This window comes from Eublepharis macularius, chromosome 11, assembly GCF_028583425.1.
Source record: "Eublepharis macularius isolate TG4126 chromosome 11, MPM_Emac_v1.0, whole genome shotgun sequence".
Classification (NCBI taxonomy): domain Eukaryota; kingdom Metazoa; phylum Chordata; class Lepidosauria; order Squamata; family Eublepharidae; genus Eublepharis; species Eublepharis macularius.
In genome coordinates this window covers 53,173,784-53,195,066 of record NC_072800.1, presented here as the reverse complement: position 1 = coordinate 53,195,066, position 21,283 = coordinate 53,173,784, and the positions used below count along the sequence as shown (strand labels likewise).

The 21,283-nt window shown below is 43.9% G+C and overlaps 1 protein-coding gene across 1 annotated transcript in view; it reads left to right on the top strand.

The window, feature by feature from the left end:
* The window catches only part of HDAC9 (histone deacetylase 9), a 572,443-nt gene that overhangs the window by 280,227 nt on the left and 270,933 nt on the right, over nucleotides 1-21,283 (top strand). The window contains exon 11 of the mRNA XM_054990743.1: nucleotides 37-254. Within this exon, the coding sequence (XP_054846718.1) occupies nucleotides 37-254 (218 nt within the window). The remainder of the gene's footprint in view (nucleotides 1-36; nucleotides 255-21,283) is intronic.

Sequence of the window (21,283 nt, the reverse complement as noted above, 5' to 3'; positions counted from 1 at the left end):
TTTCATATTTGACCAAGGAATGTCATTGGCTTACAGGTGGAGTGCCTCTTCATCCACAGTCACCTTTAGCAACAAAAGAAAGAGTCTCACCGGGCCTCAGAGTTGCACACAAGTTGCCTCGGCACAGGCCACTGAATCGAACCCAGTCAGCTCCACTGCCTCAGAGCACTTTGGCTCAGCTTGTAATTCAGCAGCAGCACCAGCAGTTTCTGGAGAAGCAGAAACAGTACCAGCAACAGATCCACATGAACAAAGTAAGTTTGAAAAATGAAGCCGAATACACAAAATGAGAATTTGGGCGGGGGGCGGGAATGAAGAGGGCAGGACCTCCATATATATCAGCATGTTCATTTACAATGTAATGAATTTGCAGCAGTGCTATGCAGAACTCTTCACTAGGGAAGTTCAGCAGCTATATTGAACCATAAGCTATGTTTTCAGAACATGTTGCTTAAATTAATGTATTTAATATACTTATATCCTACTTTTCCATGAATGTGCTCAAAGTGGCTTACAATATCAACCTAAACATAGTCATAAAAGTCATATTAACCAAAATTCAACATAATAAAAGTAATTGAAGTAATAATGATTCAGATCTTAGAAGCTACGTAGGGTTGGCCTTGGTTAGCAATCGGATGGGAGACCTCCAAAGGAGAACAGAGTTGCAGAATCAGGCAATGGCAAATTACCTCTGTTAGTCTTTTGCCATGAAAACCCTGCCATGGGTCGCTATAAGTCATCTGTGACTTGATGGCACTTTTCTTCACCACCAGCAGTGAAAAGCCCAATGTCTGAAAGAACATTTGTAGACAACAGGTGGCTCTCTTAAAGGACAATTTAAAGTTGGGGAGTCACAAGTGAAAAAATCTCTTCCTCTACTGATGTAAAGGTGTGGGGGAGAGTCTCTAATGTCAGTGAACAAGCAAAAAAAAAAGTAGATTTTCATACACAGAGGGGTTATCCCTTCATGGCTCCTTTGTTAATATTAGACTTCTGGTAATGTCTTAGCAACAAGATTTCTAAACAGCAATTACCAAAGTGCATTAGGTGTCTAGCATCTGTCAGTGTAAAGCTTCTGTTGCAAAATTTACAAAGCAGGTTTAATTTGCATTCTCCATAACACTTTGAAGATTATGAACCCTCTAAATCATTGTTGTTGTTGTGTACAAAGAGTGGTTTGTGTTTGGGGTCTAAAGCAGTACTAAAAGGTGGTACTAATCCTTGAATATTCATCATTCAATCAGAGCACTAGAAACTAAAAATTAGGTTTTCAGCATATGAAATCACTTTATTATAAAGTTTTACAGTGCAATCCTAAACAGAGTTACAGCCTTCTAAGCCTCTTGACTTATTCAGTAGATATTGTTGCAGAGTGAAATTTGCACAGCAGATAAAGAATCACAGACACGTGTGTACAGCTTCTAGAATAAATGTTTACTACATATAGGGAAAAATAGGGTACATTGGAGTTAAAATAAAGAATAGCTAACTTAGTTCCTACATCCTTACATCCTGAAGATCTAAAGGTAACAGTCTAGCTAACTGGAGAGCAATGGTGTCCTGAGGATAGGAAAGACTGTCCATTGCCCCCCAATAAAACTGTTCAGCCAATAATCTGTCCTAGGTCTGTTCATTAAGCATGCAACTTCCCTTTTATCTTGGTGGAAAGAATAACTCGACATCTAACTGGTCTCATGCAAACTAGTTGTCTCTAACTAAACACAAACAAATTAATTTTTTCATGACTGAAGAGAATGGCACTTCATCAGCAACCTTTATTGGCATTACATCCATATTAATAACAAAAACACTCGACGCAATCGAATCTCAGTCTACAAATACACAACTCACCTCATAGACACAAGATACAAAAATTTAGCTACAATTTCAGTCACCTTTTGGTTCTAAGTAGCCATTAGGAAGATAATTTTACTTTTATCAGATTTCCCAATTTGCTCTCTCAGCAGCTGATCAATAAGTGTGGAATGTATATCACAGTAATAAGTACAATACAAAAAAGCATGTTCCAGGGTTTCTGTGCATAACCTGTTAGCATATGGCGTAGAATGGCACTTGTAAAAATCCCAGCACAGAGTTTTCCAATACACAACTGTCCATATTAATACAAATGTGGTGTACTGTTTTCTGCTATGTATTCTAGACCTGGTAAACTTTGAGGATCTTACCAAGCAGTGGCTTCTCCACATTTCCCACACAATAACATATATAACTATAAACTGCTTGTGAGTTAACAACAATTAACTGCTGCTTTGAGACTACCAAAAGATTTAACACAAACAAGGGAAGAATGAGTTTGTGCCATCTTCTATTACAATATGTGGCTCATCCAATGACTTCCTGGCAAAATGACAGGTTGATATGTTGGGTATTTTATACACCTGCTTTTTACACTTCTACTGTGCTCATTTCCATAGGCCAAGTTATTTAGGCATTCCCAAAGGCTCCTGCATGTAATGGCATAACACTGCAATCAATGTTAACCCCACTCAGCAATCAGTGGAGCTTTCCCCCCTCCCTACATGGCAGTAGATGTGATCAGCAATCACATGAAAGAAAACAGGTTGAAATTTTCTTTTAAAAAAGCATGTCACTAGGGAGCATCTTCTGCAGGGTGCTGATTTCTTAGACTCTCTTAAGAATTCCCAGCCAAATTAAAAACACAACCTTGAGTTTAAGCACATAGTTTGTACAGTGAGTTTGGTTATTAAATCTCATTTTAATTAGGAAAAATGAAGACCCGAGAACTTCAAAGTTCAGAACTGATCCTTGCACGTTAACCCCTCTCAGCTCGGGTGTTTTGATTACTCAAGTTTGACTCTGCTTGGCTTTCCATTGACTATCCGTTCCATATGTTTAATCAAGATGGCATAGGTACATCTTGGAGCTCCAGGTTTTCAAAATATTTCACCTTCCTTCAACTGTCTGAATAAAAACAAGCTTTTTATTACTGGTTAAAAAGAGAGCCTCTGGGAATTCTACCCCACCCCCCAGGATATCCAGAACAAATAATGATTAGCGATTATCCAGGTTTTTAGCCTAACGAATAAGACAGAATTTCAACTCATACTTTTTTCACATATCTTCATGTTTGGTTTAAATCAGGCCTACAGAATTAGAGTTCTACTGAGCAATGTTTATAATCCACGTTCTCTTTATTGTAGCCTTTCTAGTGTTTACCCATGCTTCTGATTTTTGCACTACCGCAGGCAGCCTAAACAGGAGGATAATTTCACTCCAGTGAGCCATTGTAAGTAGCAGGTAGGCTGTACTTGGCTTTATGAGCCAAGAGGTTGTGCAAACCTGTTTTATTTGGTTGAGTCGTAAAAAGTCTATCTTGAATAGAATAAGAGAGCAATATCAATAAAAGAAATGGATCCTAACTAGTAGAGATGGGCACAAAATGGAACATGAACCAAAAAGAACCATGAACCGGCCTGGCACGGGCAAAGCGGCATGGAAAAGGGGATTTGAACCCACAGATCAGCCACTTGTCGGGAAGATCCTGACTGCCATACCAGACTGCATACCCTGAAGTCATTGTGGAGTGGGGCGGGGGAGTAAAATGTAATTATTTTAATGTCATTCTTAATACTAGTTAGTAGAGGTGGGCATGAACCGCAAAAAAACCCGAACCATGTGGTTTGTGCATTTACATGAACCACAAACTTCCACGAACTGGGGCAAGTTCACGAACCAGTTCGTGGTTTGTAGTTTGTGGGGTTTAAATGCCCCTTTCCATGGTGTTTTGCAGCGGCACAGAAAGTGGCATTTAAACCTACGGATCAGCTGCTTGTTGGGGAGATCCCTGACAAGCAGCTGACTATTTAAACAGTGGGGCTTGGCTGCCTGGCCAGGAACTCCCAGCTGGCCAGCCAAGCCCTACTGTTTAAATGGCCATTTCCCCATGCCATTTAAACTGCAGGTGGGGCTTGGCTGCCCGGCCAGGAGCTTCTGGCCAGGCAGCCAAGCCCCACCTGCAGTTTAAATGGCCATTTAAACAGCCCATTTTAAGAGCTGATGAGGCTTGGCTGTTTAAACAGCTCTGCTGTTTAAATGGCCATTTCCCCACAGCTCTTAGCATCAGGGAAACACCCATTTAAAGAGCAGGTGAGGCTTAGCTGGCCATCTGGGAACTCCAGGCCAGCTAGCCAAGCCCCACCTGCAGTTTAAATGGCGCGGGGAAATGGCCATTAAAACTGCAGGTGGGGCTTGGCTGGCCAGCTGGGAGTTCCCGGCCAGGCAGCCAAGCCCCACTGTTTAAATGGCCAGCTGCTTGTCAGGGATCTCCCCGACAAGCAGCTGATCTGTAGGTTTAAATGCCCCTTTCTGTGCCGCTGCGAAACAGCATGGAAAGGGGCATTTAAACCCCATGAACTACGAACCACGAACCGGTTCACGGACTTGCCCCAGTTCATGGAAGTTTGTGGTTCATGAAAATGCATGAACCACATGGTTCGGGTTTTTTAGCGGTTCATGCCCACCTCTACTAACTAGTATTAAGAATTGCATTAAAAATAATTACATTTTACTCCCCCCCGCCCACTCCACAATGACTTCAGGGTATGCAGTCTGGTATGCATTGTTCTCTTTTTCACATTTTATCTTTGTAAGGTCAGGTGGGTTGCTCATAAGTGTGATTGACCAAAGTCTCCCATCGAGCTTCATGATAAGTGAGAACTCAAACCAAAGTCTATCCTTTCCAAATCCACTACTCTAACCATGGCGTCATACTGGCTCATCAGTCAACAAGCAGAGAGGAACTAATTGGAAAAACCCCTACTGTGGAATCAAAACACTAGATTAGTTCTTTGGAAATACATGCAGCAGACACTAGTGCCATCTTAGCAGAGAATTGCAGGAGAAATCCATTGGTTGATGCTACTGTTGCCCATTCTTGGTTCGAGGCACCAAGAATTCATAGCACACTTGAATACTTCTGTCTATTTTTCTATTACATTTTATCCCACTCTTCCTTCAAAGAGTTCATTGTAGTGTACATGGTCGTCCTTTCTTCCATTTCATCCTCACAAGAAATCTGAAGAGACTGAGACTGAGAGAATAAGTAATTATTTGAAGGTTTCACAGTGAAGTCCTGTTCACAAGTTACAGTGAACACATGTACATTCCATGATTTTCCTTTGTACATGCATTGAGTAATTCTAATGTTATGTTCAACAAGAGTAGAGAATGTGTACTTTAAACCTGGTTTCATTTATAAAATGAACATGCATTGCTCATCCTTACAAACAGATTATATGTGCATACGCAGGACATATATTCACTGTAACATGAGAATAGTGCGAGTGTAATGGGATGTAGATTTGAACCTGAGTTTCCCTCGTCATAAGACATTTCAACCAGTGTTCTACACTTTTAACAGTAAACTACTATTTCACGTCTCAAGTAACCTGAAATTTGCTATGAACTTGTTTATATATTTAATGTTTAAATAAAATATATTTTGTCTGGAAATGACTTGTGTGACAATATAGATTTTTTTCTTGCTCAGTATTGAATATTAGGTTTACACAAATCCTTGACTCTTGAGTAGTGCTGTTTAGTATAATAATAGTTCCTAAAGTGTGAAGTGAACTTTAACACAATTCCAGGCACACTGCACAGTTGTCTTGATGCCTTCTGTAGGTTTTTGATTACATGTCCAATGATCTCCAGTACAGAAAATGATATTCTTCATTGTTTCAGTTGCCGTGCAGTCTTGGGAGTCACTGATGATGGCCTTTTCATTTTTGCAACCCCCTGACTTCCTCCCAGGCACCTGAAAGAATATTAGATCATGGGGCTGCTTGAGCTATGCCTTCCCTCCGTTCCTTGTTGCCTCTCTTTGTAGTGATTTCAGAACTGGGGCTCAGGGTTGCATGCTTCCTTTCTTTGCACTCTCAGCACAGCACACTCTCAGTAATAGTGGAACAGATATATATTTCATAGTCTGAGAAGATTCCATGTGATATTGTGTGAAGAGATGTCCATATGGACTGCACAGTTTATCTACATCAAGGAAAATGAAGAATGGAGTGGTGCCCAAATTATTTGTCTCTTTGGTGGCAGCCAGTTTCGTAACTTGTGACTCAAGGTACAAGGGCAAATTGTAATGGCTCCTATGGCCAGCTGTGAAAGGCAAGCTTTGCTCTTGGAAATCGTGGTTTACTTGACTACTTGGCTATATACTTGGAAACTGTGGTTTACGTGTATAACTTTATTAAAAAATTGTGATACACTAGTGAAGCAATATAAAGAGACTTTGAAAAATCTGAAAGAGTGCCTTTGGAGTCTTTAGTCTCACAATCCTGAATGCATCAGTCACATTCTTGTTCTTTGATAAGGTCCCAGTATTCAGTAATAAGCCTACACAGAGATTGGAGTGATAAGTAGTAAAAACTAACACAGGCCAAAGGTAAAGTTAGTATTTTTTCCTCGCTGAACTGTTTCTACTATACAGAGAAAGAAACAATCCATTGGGCCATGGAATGGGCTTTAGTTCTTTGTAGCCAGAGAGGATCCCCTATGGTTTCTTCAGTCATTTGTCAGAGGCCATGTTTTTGATGTGGGAAACAGTATACCTTCTCATTGGAGGCTGACGTTTATACCTATGGGATACAATACACTGACCTTCTCAAAACATTCTAGCTGAAATGCAGATTTTGACATCTCATCCAGAAGTCAGCAGAGAGTTTTGCCCTTGCTTTTGAAAAATGAATTTGTGGAAACCTGAACTGGGCTTTCCTTTTAAAGATAGTATTTGGTGTTGCCAGATTTAATATACTTCTGTCTAGATGACAGCTTGTTTCCTTGTAGACTCCTTTGATCACATTTTTTAAGAGCTCCATTCCATCCAATAAAAGGGATAGGATGTCTGGCAACCCCAGTTAAGCTAATTGTCATAGGTACCAAAAGACTGACTCTACAACAAAACTCTTACTGTTTTGACTCCTGTTAACTGTCTCTACAAATAACTGAAAAGGTGCCATTTCAAAATCTCTGTATACAACACTAGATTGTTGACACTTACCTAAACACATTAAGGAGAGGAGCAGCACAGGTAATCTTTTGGAGAGCCTTGAAATGCAATTAATATAGGTGGCCCGGAATTGTGTTTAATATCATAGTATCATATACTGTATAGCATGATGACAAAAAGTGTCATATTGTGAAATGAATTGTAATAACGCTGGCTTGGAGTCTAATGAATCCATTCCACTGAAGCTAGTACCTCTGTCTGGCACAAGGATTCTTCCTCCAGCCCTGGATTGTGTTTAATATCATAGTATCATGATCCATACTAAATTTACTGCTAAGGGAAGGGGTGATTAATTTTCACTAATTGTCTCTTATTAATGCTGATCCTAGATTTGTCCCTCCCTGTGTTCTAAAGGTCCCCTGTTCCCCAGGAGCAACATTTTGGGCTGCAGTAGAAGGAGGGAGACAGGAATGTTGAGTTCGTCTTCGTCCTTCTGTGCAGCCCCACATTGGGACTGCGCACGCGCAGGCCAGCCGCAGAGAGATTTCCATAGCTTTAAAAGTCTGTGAGGGGGCTGCTCCGCCTCCACTGCGCACGCGGGTAGAGAGGCGGAGCGTCCCCACTTCCCTCAGTTCTTTTTTCGCCGCCGTCAGGAGAGGTTCTTCCTAGCTCTTCTCCTCGCTTTCTGCGATTTTCTTCACTCTTATTTTCTTATTTTCATACTCTTAATTTCATCCTGCTTCAAGAAGGAAAGTGTTCAAAGGTGAAATAAAATGTTTTGGATTGATTAACGTGATCTTTACGTGCTGTTTCTGGGTGGAATCCACAACGTATCAGCTGTATGGGAGAAAATTCCCACAGACTCGTTTTGGGAGGGAGCTCCTTCAGGCTCGTTTACCTGGCAGTAAGATCATCTGCCGCAACAGGGCCAACAGTTTTCGCACAGGAATGCTAGAAGTGACAGAGCTTCTTGGCCTAAAATGGCTTTGTGAGAGAAAATTTCCTCAGGCTCGTTTACCCCGCAGTAAAGTTATCTGCCGCGATGGAGCCACCAGTTTGGTTTGCATTGGAATGCCAGAAGTGAGAGCTTTCTGCCCTAGAAAGGCTTTGCAAGAGAATTTTTCCTCAGGCTCGTTTACCCGGCAGTAAAGTCATCTGCTGTGATGGAGCCATCAGCCCAATATGAACCATGACCATCAGTTCCGAGGGGCAGGATCTTCGGATCTAAACAGACATCAGCTGTCGGTTCCAGCTGTTTTTTCCTGTCGGATCCAGCGAGCTTTTCGTCAGTTCCGACCATCGGAACGGGGCTGCCCCAGCTGTCGGTTCCAACTGTGTTTTTTCCCTGTTAGATCTGGCGAGTTCCTTGTCGGTTCCGACCATCGGAACGGGGCTGCCCCCAAATTGCCTGTTAAAAAAGCGAGAAACAAAAGTGGTTGGTGGTTGTTGGAGGTTTTCCGGGCTGTCTTGCCGTGGTCTTGGCATTGTAGTTCCTGACGTTTCGCCAGCAGCTGTGGCTGGCATCTTCAGAGGTGTAGCACCAAAAGACAGAGATCTCTCAGTGTCACAGTGTGGAAAAGATGTAGGTCATTTGTATCTACTCAGGAGGGGTGGGGTTGAGCTGAGTCATTCTGTAAGAGTTTCCCAGGGTGTGGAATGCTAATGGCGGGAGGCTTCACTGTATCCTGAGGCGGTTCTTTTGCATATGGATTGGTGCTTGATGTGCTAATCTTCTCTGCAGGGCTATTGTCGGGTGTGGAGTGTTTTGTTGGCCTGGTGTTTTTCAGAACTGGAGCCCATGCTCTGTTCATTCTTAAGGTTTCTTCTTTCCTGTTGAAGTTTTGCTTATGCTTGTGAATTTCAATGGCTTCCCTGTGCAGTCTGACAAAGTAGTTGGAAGTGTTGTCCAGTATTTTGGTGTCCTGGAATAAGATACTGTGCCCTGTTTGAGTTAGGCTATGTTCAGCCACTGCTGATTTTTCAGGCTGTCCAAGTCTGCAGTGTCTTTCATGTTCTTTTATTCTTGTCTGGATGCTACGCTTTGTGGTCCCGATGTAAACTTGTCCACAGCTGCAGGGTATACGGTATACTCCTGCAGAGGTGAGGGGATCTCTGCTGTCTTTTGCTGATCGTAGCATCTGTTGTATTTTTCGGGTGGGTCTGAATACTGCTTGAAGGTTATGCTTTTTCATAAGCTTTCCCATCTGATCAGTAATTCCTTTGATATATGGCAAAAACACTTTTCCTGTGGGAGACTGTTTTTCTTTGGTTGTTTGATTTGATTTGGTTTGTTGTATTTGAAAAATACAACAGATGCTACGATCAGCAAAAGACAGCAGAGATCCCCTCACCTCTGCAGGAGTATACCGTATACCCTGCAGCTGTGGACAAGTTTACATCGGGACCACAAAGCGTAGCATCCAGACAAGAATAAAAGAACATGAAGGACACTGCAGACTTGGACAGCCTGAAAAATCAGCAGTGGCTGAACATAGCCTAACTCAAACAGGGCACAGTATCTTATTCCAGGACACCAAAATACTGGACAACACTTCCAACTACTTTGTCAGACTGCACAGGGAAGCCATTGAAATTCACAAGCATAAGCAAAACTTCAACAGGAAAGAAGAAACCTTAAGAATGAACAGAGCATGGGCTCCAGTTCTGAAAAACACCAGGCCAACAAAACACTCCACACCCGACAATAGCCCTGCAGAGAAGATTAGCACATCAAGCACCAATCCATATGCAAAAGAACCGCCTCAGGATACAGTGAAGCCTCCCGCCATTAGCATTCCACACCCTGGGAAACTCTTACAGAATGACTCAGCTCAACCCCACCCCTCCTGAGTAGATACAAATGACCTACATCTTTTCCACACTGTGACACTGAGAGATCTCTGTCTTTTGGTGCTACACCTCTGAAGATGCCAGCCACAGCTGCTGGCGAAACGTCAGGAACTACAATGCCAAGACCACGGCAAGACAGCCCGGAAAACCTCCAACAACCATCGTTCTCCGGCCGTGAAAGCCTTCGACAATACATCAAAAGTGGTTGGCTTTGCCGCTTGGAGTATAGCTGGAGAGTTGCCCATTATTATGCAGGTGGAGGTCATTAGCACACCTCTCACTCCTCCACCACCTCCTTCCACTTTTCCAAGGAGATGAAGGGGAGTATAGTTCATTGGATGACTTTACTTGTTTCTGGAACCAGCAGTGGTTCTACAATAACACAGGCAGCAGCCTCCCCACTGGTCCCACTTTTGTGTGCACCTTGGTTTGCAGTCCCAGTGCGGGCAACTGTAAAAAGCTGGCAGGATCTAGTAAATTGGCTACAACTGCCCCATTTTCACACAGTTACCGGTCTCTGCTGGTTCTGATTTCATAGACTGCAAGTCATTCCTTGGCGCTTCTCTCACTGGAGCCAGCGCTGTAACTGGTTTTATTCTCTGGTTCCAGCAATTACCTTTCTGGGAGCTTCATCAGTCCCATCTCATTGGTTCCAATCCCAATCGTCTGCCATTTGGATTTCGATGATGATGAGGATTTAATCTCACATTTTAATGTTACATGTGAACTGGTGTCGGCTCCTCCGCCAAGGCACCTTTAGATAATGCCACCTTTTCCCCCAAATGAAGAGTATCACTTGCTCTTGGTACAGATGAGATGTGTGGCCATAGCACTGGAATTGGATGTTTTGAAATTCTACTCCAAAGCCCGGCAGTAAGGTGTTTTAGCAGGCTTCTATTTTGAATCCAGCTTTCATAGCCTCCCCACCAGTGAAGGGGGAGATATTGCTCACAGCGTGGGGAGGGGGACTCCATCCTCCACTCCTGCTATTTTAATAAAGATCAAAAATATTACAAGCAAGCAGCAGGTTTCTGCCCCTTTCTCTTTAACCACACACACCTCTTTTCTTTAGTGGCCAAGGATTGGCACTAACTGACAGAGAGGAAAGATCGCCGGATGTACTAGCCACGGAATATACTTGCCTACAGCTCTCAATTTTGAAATAACAACCTTTCAAGCCATCCTGAGCTCCTACAATTTACTTTCTCTGGGACAGGCCCTCCAAGGTTTCCCTAATAATAGTAGAGCCCTTGTGCAGGTTCTTCAGAGAGAGGCTACTAAATTAGCCAAACAACAAGTGACAGTGGGAAAACATGGAATAGATTGCTCGGCCAGATCCATGGCTTCTGCTATTCTTAACAGGCATCACACCTGGTTACATTCAATGGCTCTTCTTCAGTATAAGAAGAGCAAAACCAAGAATTTTTTCCTTCTAGAAGCTAGGCACGGTTGGTCTTGGTTAGTAATCGGATGGGAGACCTCCAGTAAAGACCAAGATTGCAGAGGCAGGCAATGGCGAACCACCTTGGTTAGTCTCTTCCCATGACAACCCCACCAGGGGTCGCCATAAGTCAGCTCTGACTTGAGGGCTGGGCTTCATTTTCAAAGCATATTGCTGCTTCAGGGAACACTGATGTCAACTCCTTCAGCCAAAGAATGGAGAAATTGCCAGATCACAAAGTCTCTTGGCTCATTTGCCTCTTCCAAACTACAACAACCAAAGTCTTTAAACTTACTTTGTCCCGGGAGGTATCTCCAGCAGCAACCTTCTGGCCCTATCTGCCAGCTTAATACCTTACAACCAGCAGCATGTCAAGGTCATAATCGAATCTAACCCAGTTGTATTCTCGCGTGCCTGTTCCTCAGGGACATAATGCTGAGTTCAACACTCCTCTTTCCGGACAGATTGTATCGCTTTGTTTTTTGTGGAATGCTGTCGCTATTGATTTTGAGTGCTTTGTATAGCTAGACACGGTTATCACTTATATTTCTTGAATAACCACCATTGTCTATGCTTCTCTGGTGCAGGATGCTGTCCTCCTGCTCTCCAGGAGGCTCTTATTGGTTTGTTGGCTGAAGGTGCCATTTGCAGAGTTTCTATTGATTCTCTCCTTCAGTGTTCTTGGTGGAAACTACATATCAATGTTTTCAGGTCCACCTTAAGTCTGAATACGTTTGGTAAGTTTTCTTGCAAGATACTTCTGCATCCTTATATATCCCAGTCGCTTCTCGGCTTTTTGGCTAAGATCAAGTGTAGTATATCCCAGTCGCAGGGGCTATTGTCATTCTGAATGTTTTTAATACACATATTCCGTCCTTCAGCCTGGTTTCTGCACCTTGTGTATTTACCATGTGTAAGACACTGAGAATTGTACCCCTCTTATCCAAGGACTGTTTTTGGATGTCCTACTTGGATGATTGACTCCTATTACAGAAATCTGCATCACTATTTGATGACCATATTCATGTCGCCCGTAATACCATCTCTGCTGGTTAATTGGGAACAGTCTATCTTTACCCCGGTGAGATTATTCACTTCATTGGGGCTAAACTTGATTTACCCATATGGCGGGCCTTCCTTCCTAATGTTTAGATATGAAGGCTGCACGCACTGGCTTGTCTGCTTTCTTAATTCAGACACTATTGGTATCATGGCCTCTACTACCTCTGAATGAGGTTGTTGCAAAAATGGGTTTTTTTCCTATGTCACTATAATCCTCTGACTACTCATCTACATATGAAATGGTCTATATTCAGATCTGTAAGATCATTATAATAATGACCCTCACTCTAAGGACGCCATTGGGAAGGCCTGCACCAGTTTTTCTGTAGCCACTGACGCGTCAGCGTTGGGCTGGGGTACTCAGTGTGATTCTCCTTTGATTCAGGGTACCTGATCAACCATGGGATGATTATTGTATCGAAACTCAAAGCGATCTTTTTTCCCTTGCATCTTTTGCAGGTCTACTGAACAATATTGGGGTTAAGATTCAAACAGACAACATCACAGTTCTGTATTGTCTGATCTCTCTGTACCGAGACTACAGCTTTGTGGGAATGGGTTATGCAGATTCCTATTCTGCCACAGGCCATGCATTTACTGGGGGTGAAGTATGATAGAGCAGACACAACCAGCATGGTTTTCACACTCACCAAGACTGGACAATCAGTGCCAAACGTCTTGAACCAAAGTGTTCACTCATCATAACAGGGCACTTTGCAGATCTTAGTATTTCTGTGATCACAGCATCCTTCTAACCATTTTTGGCCAGGCCGGAAATGTCTTGTTTTGTTTTTCTCCACTCTGAGTGCCCTGCCCCAGGATCAATGTCTCTACTTCCAATAGTGCCGTACTTTCGACACAAGGGTCGACTGAGGTTCTAAAATGTGGCAACCCTGAAACCAACCATGTGGTTGCTGACCTTCCAGATCCTCTTTATTTTTTCCAAAGAGGTGACCCAAATGACTCCAAATGCCCACAATTGCTCCACACATACCTCTTATAGTCACAAGTGAATCATTTCATGACATGGTTAGAATCCAAGGGGTTCTGACCCTTCTCTTACCCATTGGCATTTATTCTGAATGTTTGTTATTACTTCAAATAAGCAAACCCGGCTAAAGAACAGTCTTTCTTTTAGGTACACTTAGCTGCTATGTCAGCAATTCATGTGGGGTTGACAACTACACAGTCTTTTCTCCTTCCACATTTTTAAACGTTTTTTTTCTCGAGGATATCTTTGATATTTTATCTCTCTGAGAGTCCCACCTGTTCTTCAGTTGTCTCCTTCTGGTTTTCGCTCTCTTAACGTTAACATTCCTTGAGCTTCTTCCTGCCCCCTTCCTTATTATGTTGGAACGTGGTGCTTCTGCTTGATGTGACTTCGGGTGGATGAATGGCAGAACTCAGGGTCTTTCTGGTTGATTTTTCCCCTTACTCAATTTTTCTCCAAGACGTGGTCTTGCATACTAGCCTCATATTACTCCCTACACTGTGTCTAGGGTTCACTTATATCATAAGGTTTGCTTTGCCTGTGTTTTTCGATGCTGCTCCGGAAGCAGAATTTTCCTGACACTAGTTAGATGAGGAAAAGTCTTTAGTGTTTTCACTTAGACAAAACAAAGGGTTTTCACAAATACAGAACCCTTTTTTGTGTGTTACTTTGGACAGTGTAACAGTTTTCCCAAACTTAACCAGTTGGATAGTGGCAACTACTACTTTTTACTGCAACAGGGCAAAGTTCCCTTGCCCCACGGTGATCTGAACACACTTGTCTAGGGCACAAGCCTTGTCTGAGGCACTTCTGCAAGGTGTCCCTCTTGAGACATATATACATATATTGCAATTTATATACCGCCATCCCAAGGGCTCTGGGTGGTGCGGTCTGTCAGGTTGCCACATGGTCCTCAGCTGACACCTTCGTAAAGTACTACTGTGTTGACACATGGGCCAGAAGGGAGTCAGCAGTGGAAACAGCTGTTCTGCACTCCTTTTCAGCTGATCCACTCACACCCTCCTCCATTGGTGAGTAGCTCGCTATACTCCCAATGTGGGGCTGCACAGAAGGACGAAGACAAAAAACAGTGTTTCTTACCTGTAACTATTGTTCGTCGAGTATCTTCTGTGCAGACACACATTCCCTCCCTCCTGCCCCACTGTGAGTGTCTTTGCTTATACTGTATCTTACCTCTGGCGGCTCAGGAGAACTAAGGGAAGTGGGGGCGCTCTGCCTCTCTACCCGCGTTTTGGCAGGAATTCCTGTGCATGCGCAGTGGAGGCGGAGCAGCCCCCTCACAGACTTTTAAAGCGATGGAAATCTCTCCACGGCTGGCCTGCACGTGCACAGTCCCAATGTGTGTCTGCACAGAAGATTCTCGACGAACAACAGTTACAGGTAAGAAACACTGTTTTTCCATGGACAGAAGGGCCTAGTGCATTTCCCCACTGGTGACAGGGGATCCCCACCTCCTCCAGTGGGCATTTCTTGCTGCTTGTCAGCTGGCTGGAGAGGGGGAATGGGGAAAACAGGGACCAATGTCATCAGCATCCTCATGCACTAACATCACTCTCCATGCACCCAGAAGTGATGTCATTGCACTGCCAGGCATGTTGTGGTATTTGGGTAAAATGTAATGACATTAAGTACCCCCACCCCTTGCTGGTTGTGTAGATGAATCATTTAGTTCTGTCATTCTATTATTGTGGGAAGGAGGGTTAACCCTACAATTTTAAGATTTCAGATTCTTTTTCAAACCTGTCACTTTTCTCAGATTTATAGAAAGGTCAGTCTTATCTGTTCATGACTAGAAATGGGCACGGACAGCAATATGAACTAAAAAAAGCCATGAACAGCCCAATCTGCTGTTCACAAACAAGCTGTTTGTGAGGCCCCATTCTAAATGAACAGATAGTCATTGCAAGCCTTGTTTGTTGCTGTTCGTCAGGCCAGATAATCTGGCACCTGCAATCAGTTCCCTTCGCAACTGGAGGCAGAGACTGCCTGAACTCTGTCTGAACTTCTGCTGTTGCCCTGGAACCCCCAATTTAAGCCCATTTTAGCTTGATAGGCAGGTTTTCCTTTCAAGTGTGGAGCTCCAAATTTGTTACAAGGAAGCAAAGAGCAGCGGGGAGGGGGCTCCCAGCTCTGGTTTTTCAGACAGTGAGGGAGAGACAGTTGCTGTTGGCATTTTGAGAGAGAGACAGGGAGAGTACATTGGGACATGAATTTTCTTTGTGTGTGGCGGGATAGGGATCTACCTCTTCAAGTTCCAGGGTTGCTGCCAGACTCTGGGGCAAGCTATTATTTATTACTGGTACCTTTCCTGCTGCCTGCTCAGGTAAGGTTTCTGGGAGTGGTGCGGTAGGGATCTACCTCTTCAAGTTCCAGGGTTGCTGCCAGGCTCTGGTGTCAAGCTATTATTTATTATTGGTATATTTCCTGCTGCCTGCTCAGGTAGGGTTTCTGGGAGTGGTGTAGTAGGGATCTTGATGGCTGGAGGAGGGCCTGCTGGCCCTCACGAACAACAAACATGTTCATGAACAGGTCATGTTTGTCAATGTTCATTGTTCGTTGTTCGTGGATGGCAACAAACAACTAACACCATGTTCGTTTCTTTTTCTGTTCATGCCCATGTCTATTCATGACCCAAGTCTCCAGATTTAGGTATCCACAGATATGGCCATGTTGAGAATTAAATACATAGATATCTCTGGGCACTTCTAGATGTGGTACATTTACCATTTTTATAATTTTGTTATGGTTGCCAGTTAGGGTTGCTAGGTCCCCTGATCTCCCCACCAGGAGGTCAGAGCCCTGGCACTTACTTTAATTTCTGTGTCACTACAGAAATGATGTTAGTTTCCTGCACCATGCACACTCTATGCGCACACACAGGCAAGCCCCCCCCTCCCCAGTTTGGGACTCAGGGGACCTGGGAGCCTTACTGCTCGAACAGGGATCTGTTGATCTGGTCTTCATACAGTACAGTGGAAACAAAATGTTCAAAATAATGGAGACCTGGTTCTCCTAGGAGTCTGATTCTTTTAGTCCCAGTAGCTAAAATATGCAGAATCATTTGAGGATCCATCTTTCAGAAGTATTATGTCCTTTCAGAAGGATCATGAATTGACAACATGCATTTCAAGATCATGATAGCTGTGAGAAGTTTAGTACTGAATATAGAATAGGGTACCTTGAGAATCTTAATATTTATTATTTTTAAAAGCACAGTTCTTGATATTTATTTATTATTTGTTCATTTAAAACATTTACATGTCACCGTTCTGCCCAAATAGGGTTCCCAATTTTAAACAACATTTTAAGCAATTTAAATTTAAAACATTTAAAACAATATAAAATAATTTTTTAAAAAATACACATAAACACACAACACAAAGAACAGAGAAGGGGCCAATAATTATTTGAGGTATGCCAAATGAAACAAAAAAAAATCTCATGATTGCAAAGTAGAACTGAAATTGTGGGTCCAAGGGGAAAGCACGGAGAACATTCCTATGCATGTGCTTTGATTGCCTTTGCAATCACAGCAGTAATGAAAGCAAAATTGGGAACCATCTTAGTATGGAAGTGACCTAGTACTTTGGATTTTGATGACAGTATATGGTGGAAAGGCAGGATAAAATTATTTAAAATCATACACAGGGAGAGCAAATGCAATCTGGCTACATTCTCCACTCCCAAATCCACACACTACCCTTGTAATATGGGCATTTAAACTTGCCTTGGACTGAGCTGTGATAGTAGCTCCTCCTTTGCTGACCCTCCACTACTTAAATGCCTTCATTTTAGATCAGGCCACTAAGAACTGTTGGATATTCTTGCTTCTGTTGTTTTCATGTGTCTTTGTATACAGCTAATCTTGAAAATCATTAATCATTTTCATTTAATGCAGATAATTTCTTGGAATGTTTTTAATTGAGATGGAACAAAAATAATGTTTGTGTAGGATAAGTGGGCTGTTCACTGTCACAAGTGGTTAAATATGTGGACATTTCTTTAGCCTGCCTAGTATAGACCATGTCCATTAGGAATTTGTGTCATGCTTTTTGGATTAGCTTGCAGATGACCTCTAGGCCAGCTCATCTCTACAAAAGACTTCTCCACTGTTCCTGCTAGGAGGTACACTCTGAGTGCTTTGTTATTTGACTGTGTAGCCATTTCATTTAAATGGTCTCAGGAAATTATGGATTTTATCAAAGCTTCCACTTGAGGGAGAAAAAATGAAAAGACTGGCTAGAAGTGAAAGATACATATAAAAGCCTGGGTTTTCTGTAGCCAGTTTATTTACATACCATCTTTTCATTTACAATGAAGCAGGTATGGCTGTCTTTGAAGTCCTTTCTTGGATTGACTAATTTCTCAAAATACTTTCTCTGCTGCTACCACCACTGTTTACTTTGGCTAATGTATATTCCTTACTGTTTAATTTCCTGAAAAGAAATAATATAAAATAGGTTCCATTTGCTGTTTTTAATTTTGTATAATTTGCAAATCTTGATTTGGAGCAGATCAGTTTGTACAACTTTAGTCATTAAGGTGGTAATGGTCATGCAGCCGTGTTTCAAGGACCCTACCCCCCTAAGAAAGAGATCCAGGGCTGATTTTCGTTCCATGTTCAGTGTTAGAATCCTATGATCAATCCAAAGTGAAGCATTTTTTAACTACACTGACAGGTAAGCATGCATTTAAGTCTCTCTCATTAAAATCCAGGGAATATTAACTGCCATTTGATTATATTCCATGGGCTTTACTAGAATGAATTATAATACCAAACCACCAAGTAATACTTGTGAATAGGGGTGTGCAAGCCAAAAATTTTCGGCTAAAGCCGAAAGCAGAAAGCCGAAAGAGGATTCTCTTTCGTATAAGCCGAAAGCCGAAACGGCCAGCCGTTTCGGCTTTCGGCTTTCGGCTTACTTTCGGCTTTCGGCTTTCGGCTTTTTCAATGGGAAAATGCCTCCGGCGTCTTCCCGGACGTCTGGGGGAGGCATTTTCCCACCGAATCAGCCCAAAATTGGTGGGGACCTTCCTCTAACCCCTCTCTACAAACCCCCCAAGGTTCAGACCGATTGGACTTTGGGGGGCCATGTTATGGCCCCCCAAAGCAGGTCCCCCTATCCTCCCATAAGAAAGCGAAGGAGCAGCATATTGTTAGCATGCTGCTGCTCATCTTCTTCATTATTTCCTATGGGGAAAAATGAAGAAGCAGGCTTCCTTTGCCAGGGGTGGCATTTTGCATGCAAAATGCCCCCTTACCCTCAGGGGCCCTTCTCCCACCCTTCCTCCCACCCCCCCACCAAGGCTCAGACTGCTCCCACTTGGGAGGGCCATTTCATGGCCTCCCAAAGTAGGTGCTCTTTTCTCTGCCACTGACAGCTGGGGGAGGCTTGTCTTGCCAGGGGTGGCATTTTGCATGCAAAATGCCCCCCAACCCTCTGGGGCCCTTCTCCCACCCTTCCTCCCACCCCCCACCAAGGCTCAGACTGCTCCCACTTGGGGGGGGCATTTCATGGCCTCCCCAAGTAGGTCCTCTCAGCCCCCAAAGTCCACCCCCTACAGCCCCACACAAACCCAATTCCCCGCCAGCTGCCACACACAGACCCAAATCCCCACATTAGCCCCTCAGAGACCCAAATCCACCCCCAGCAGCCCCACACCCATAACCCTAGGAACAGGCTGGCAAAGGCCAGCCCTCTCCCTTTGTTCCCTATGCTGGGAACTTCTAAACTCTCTTTCCCTGGGCAATTCTGCACAGCCCAGGGGTGCCATAATGGTGGGCACACTTCTGAGTGCCAGCTGGTCCCTGTGAAAGAGCACCTGAACCACAGACACCCTCCCTCAAATTCCCCCACCACCTACAGAGATGGCTGGCCAGCCAGCCCCATTGTTCCCTATGATGGGAACCAACTGCACAACAAAGAATAAAACAAGAACAACACAAAATAAAGTTTTTAAAAAATTATTTTCTCCCTTCCAAAGTACAAGTAGGCAAAGCATTATGACACATTACACCAGCAGTCCCCCACACAGAAAAATAACACAACTCACTTAACATCAGAGAATCACAAAGCACGATTCCTGTCAAAAACACTTTATTTCTTGAACAGCTTTAGGTTACACAGCAGGGGGGAACACCAAAGGGCATGGCAGCACTATCTAACACAAAAATAACACAACTCACTTAACATCAGAGAATCACAAAAACACAATTCCTGGCAAAAACACTTTATTTCTTGAACAGCTTTAGGTTACACAGTAGGAGGGCACAACAGGGCATGATAGCAATGTACTACAAAAAATAATACAACCCACTTCACCGTTTTTGACAGCAATTGTGTTTGTGTGATTCTCTGATGTGAAGTGAGTTCTGTTATTTTTGTGTAGTACACTGCTTTCCTGCTCTGTTGTGCCTTCCTACTGTGTGACCTAAAGCAGTTACAGAAATAAAGTGCTTTTGACAGCAATTTTTTGGGGTGATTCTTTAATGTGAAGTGAGTTGTGTTATTTTTGTGTAAGATACTGCTTTCATGCCCTTTGGTGTTCCCCCCCTGCTGTGTAACCTAAAGCTGTTCCCAGCATAGGGAACAAAGGGAGAGGTCTGGCCTTTGCCAGCCTGTTCCTGGGGTTATGGGTGTGGGGCTGCTGGGGGTGGATTTGGGTCTGTGAGGGGCTAGTGTGGGGATTTGGGTCTGTGTGTGGCAGCTGGGGGGGAATTGGGTTTGTGTGGGGCTGTAGGGGGTGGACTTTGGGGGCTGAGAGCACCTACTTGGGGAGGCGATGAAATGCCCCCCCCCAAGTGGGAGCAGTCTGAGCCTTGGTGGGGGGTGGGAGGAAGGGTGGGAGAAGGGCCCCAGAGGGCTGGGGGGCATTTTGCATGCAAAATGCCACCCCTGGCAAGACAAGCCTCCCCCAGCTGTCAGTGGTAGAGATGAGAGCACCTACTTTGGGAGGCCATGAAATGGCCCCCCCAAGTGGGAGCAGTCTGAGCCTTGGTGGGGGGTGGGAGAAGGGCCCCAGAGGGTTGGGGGGCATTTTGCATGCAAAATGCCACCCCTGGCAAGACAAGCCTCCCCCAGCTGTCAGTGGTAGAGAATGAGATTAGAGCACCTACTTGGGGAGGCCATGAAATGGCCCCCCCAAGTGGGAGCAGGCTGAGCCTTGGTGGGGGGGTGGGAGGAGGGGTGGGAGAAGGGCCCCTGAGGGTGAGGGGGCATTTTGCATGCAAAATGCCACCCCTGGCAAAGGAAGCCTGCTTCTTCATTTTTCCCCATAGGAAATAATGAAGAAGATGAGCAGCAGCATGCTAACAATATGCTGCTCCTTCGCTTTCTTATGGGAGGATGGGGGGACCTGCTTTGGGGGGCCATGACATGGCCCCCCAAAGTCCAATCGGTCTGAACCTTGGGGGGTTTGTAGAGAGGGGTTAGAGGAAGGTCCCCACCAATTTTGGGCTGATTCGGTGGGAAAATGCCTCCCCCAGACGTCCGGGAAGACGCCGGAGGCATTTTCCCATTGAAAAAGCCTAAAGCCGAAACGTTTCGGCTTTTTTTCTTTAGGCTAGCCGAAACGTTTCGGCTTAGCCTGAAACGTTTCGGCTAACCTGAAAGAAGCCGAAACACTTTTGTTTCGGCTTTCTTTCGGCTTTCAGAAAGCCGAAATGCACATCCCTACTTGTGAACAAAAATCTATATTGGAGGTTACTTCAGATATAGTGGGATGTGCCTCAAGCCCACTCAAGCTGTTTTATACTTTGTGTGTTGAACATTGGCCTAGAGTTTCTTGCAATATGTTCTTATATCCATAATAATACAGGATTAATGAATCCTACTGTTAATGAATCTACTACTATTAATCAATCCAGAAGAGCTACTCCTGGGGGAGGAATGCTTGCACAACCTGTTCCCTAAGGCAA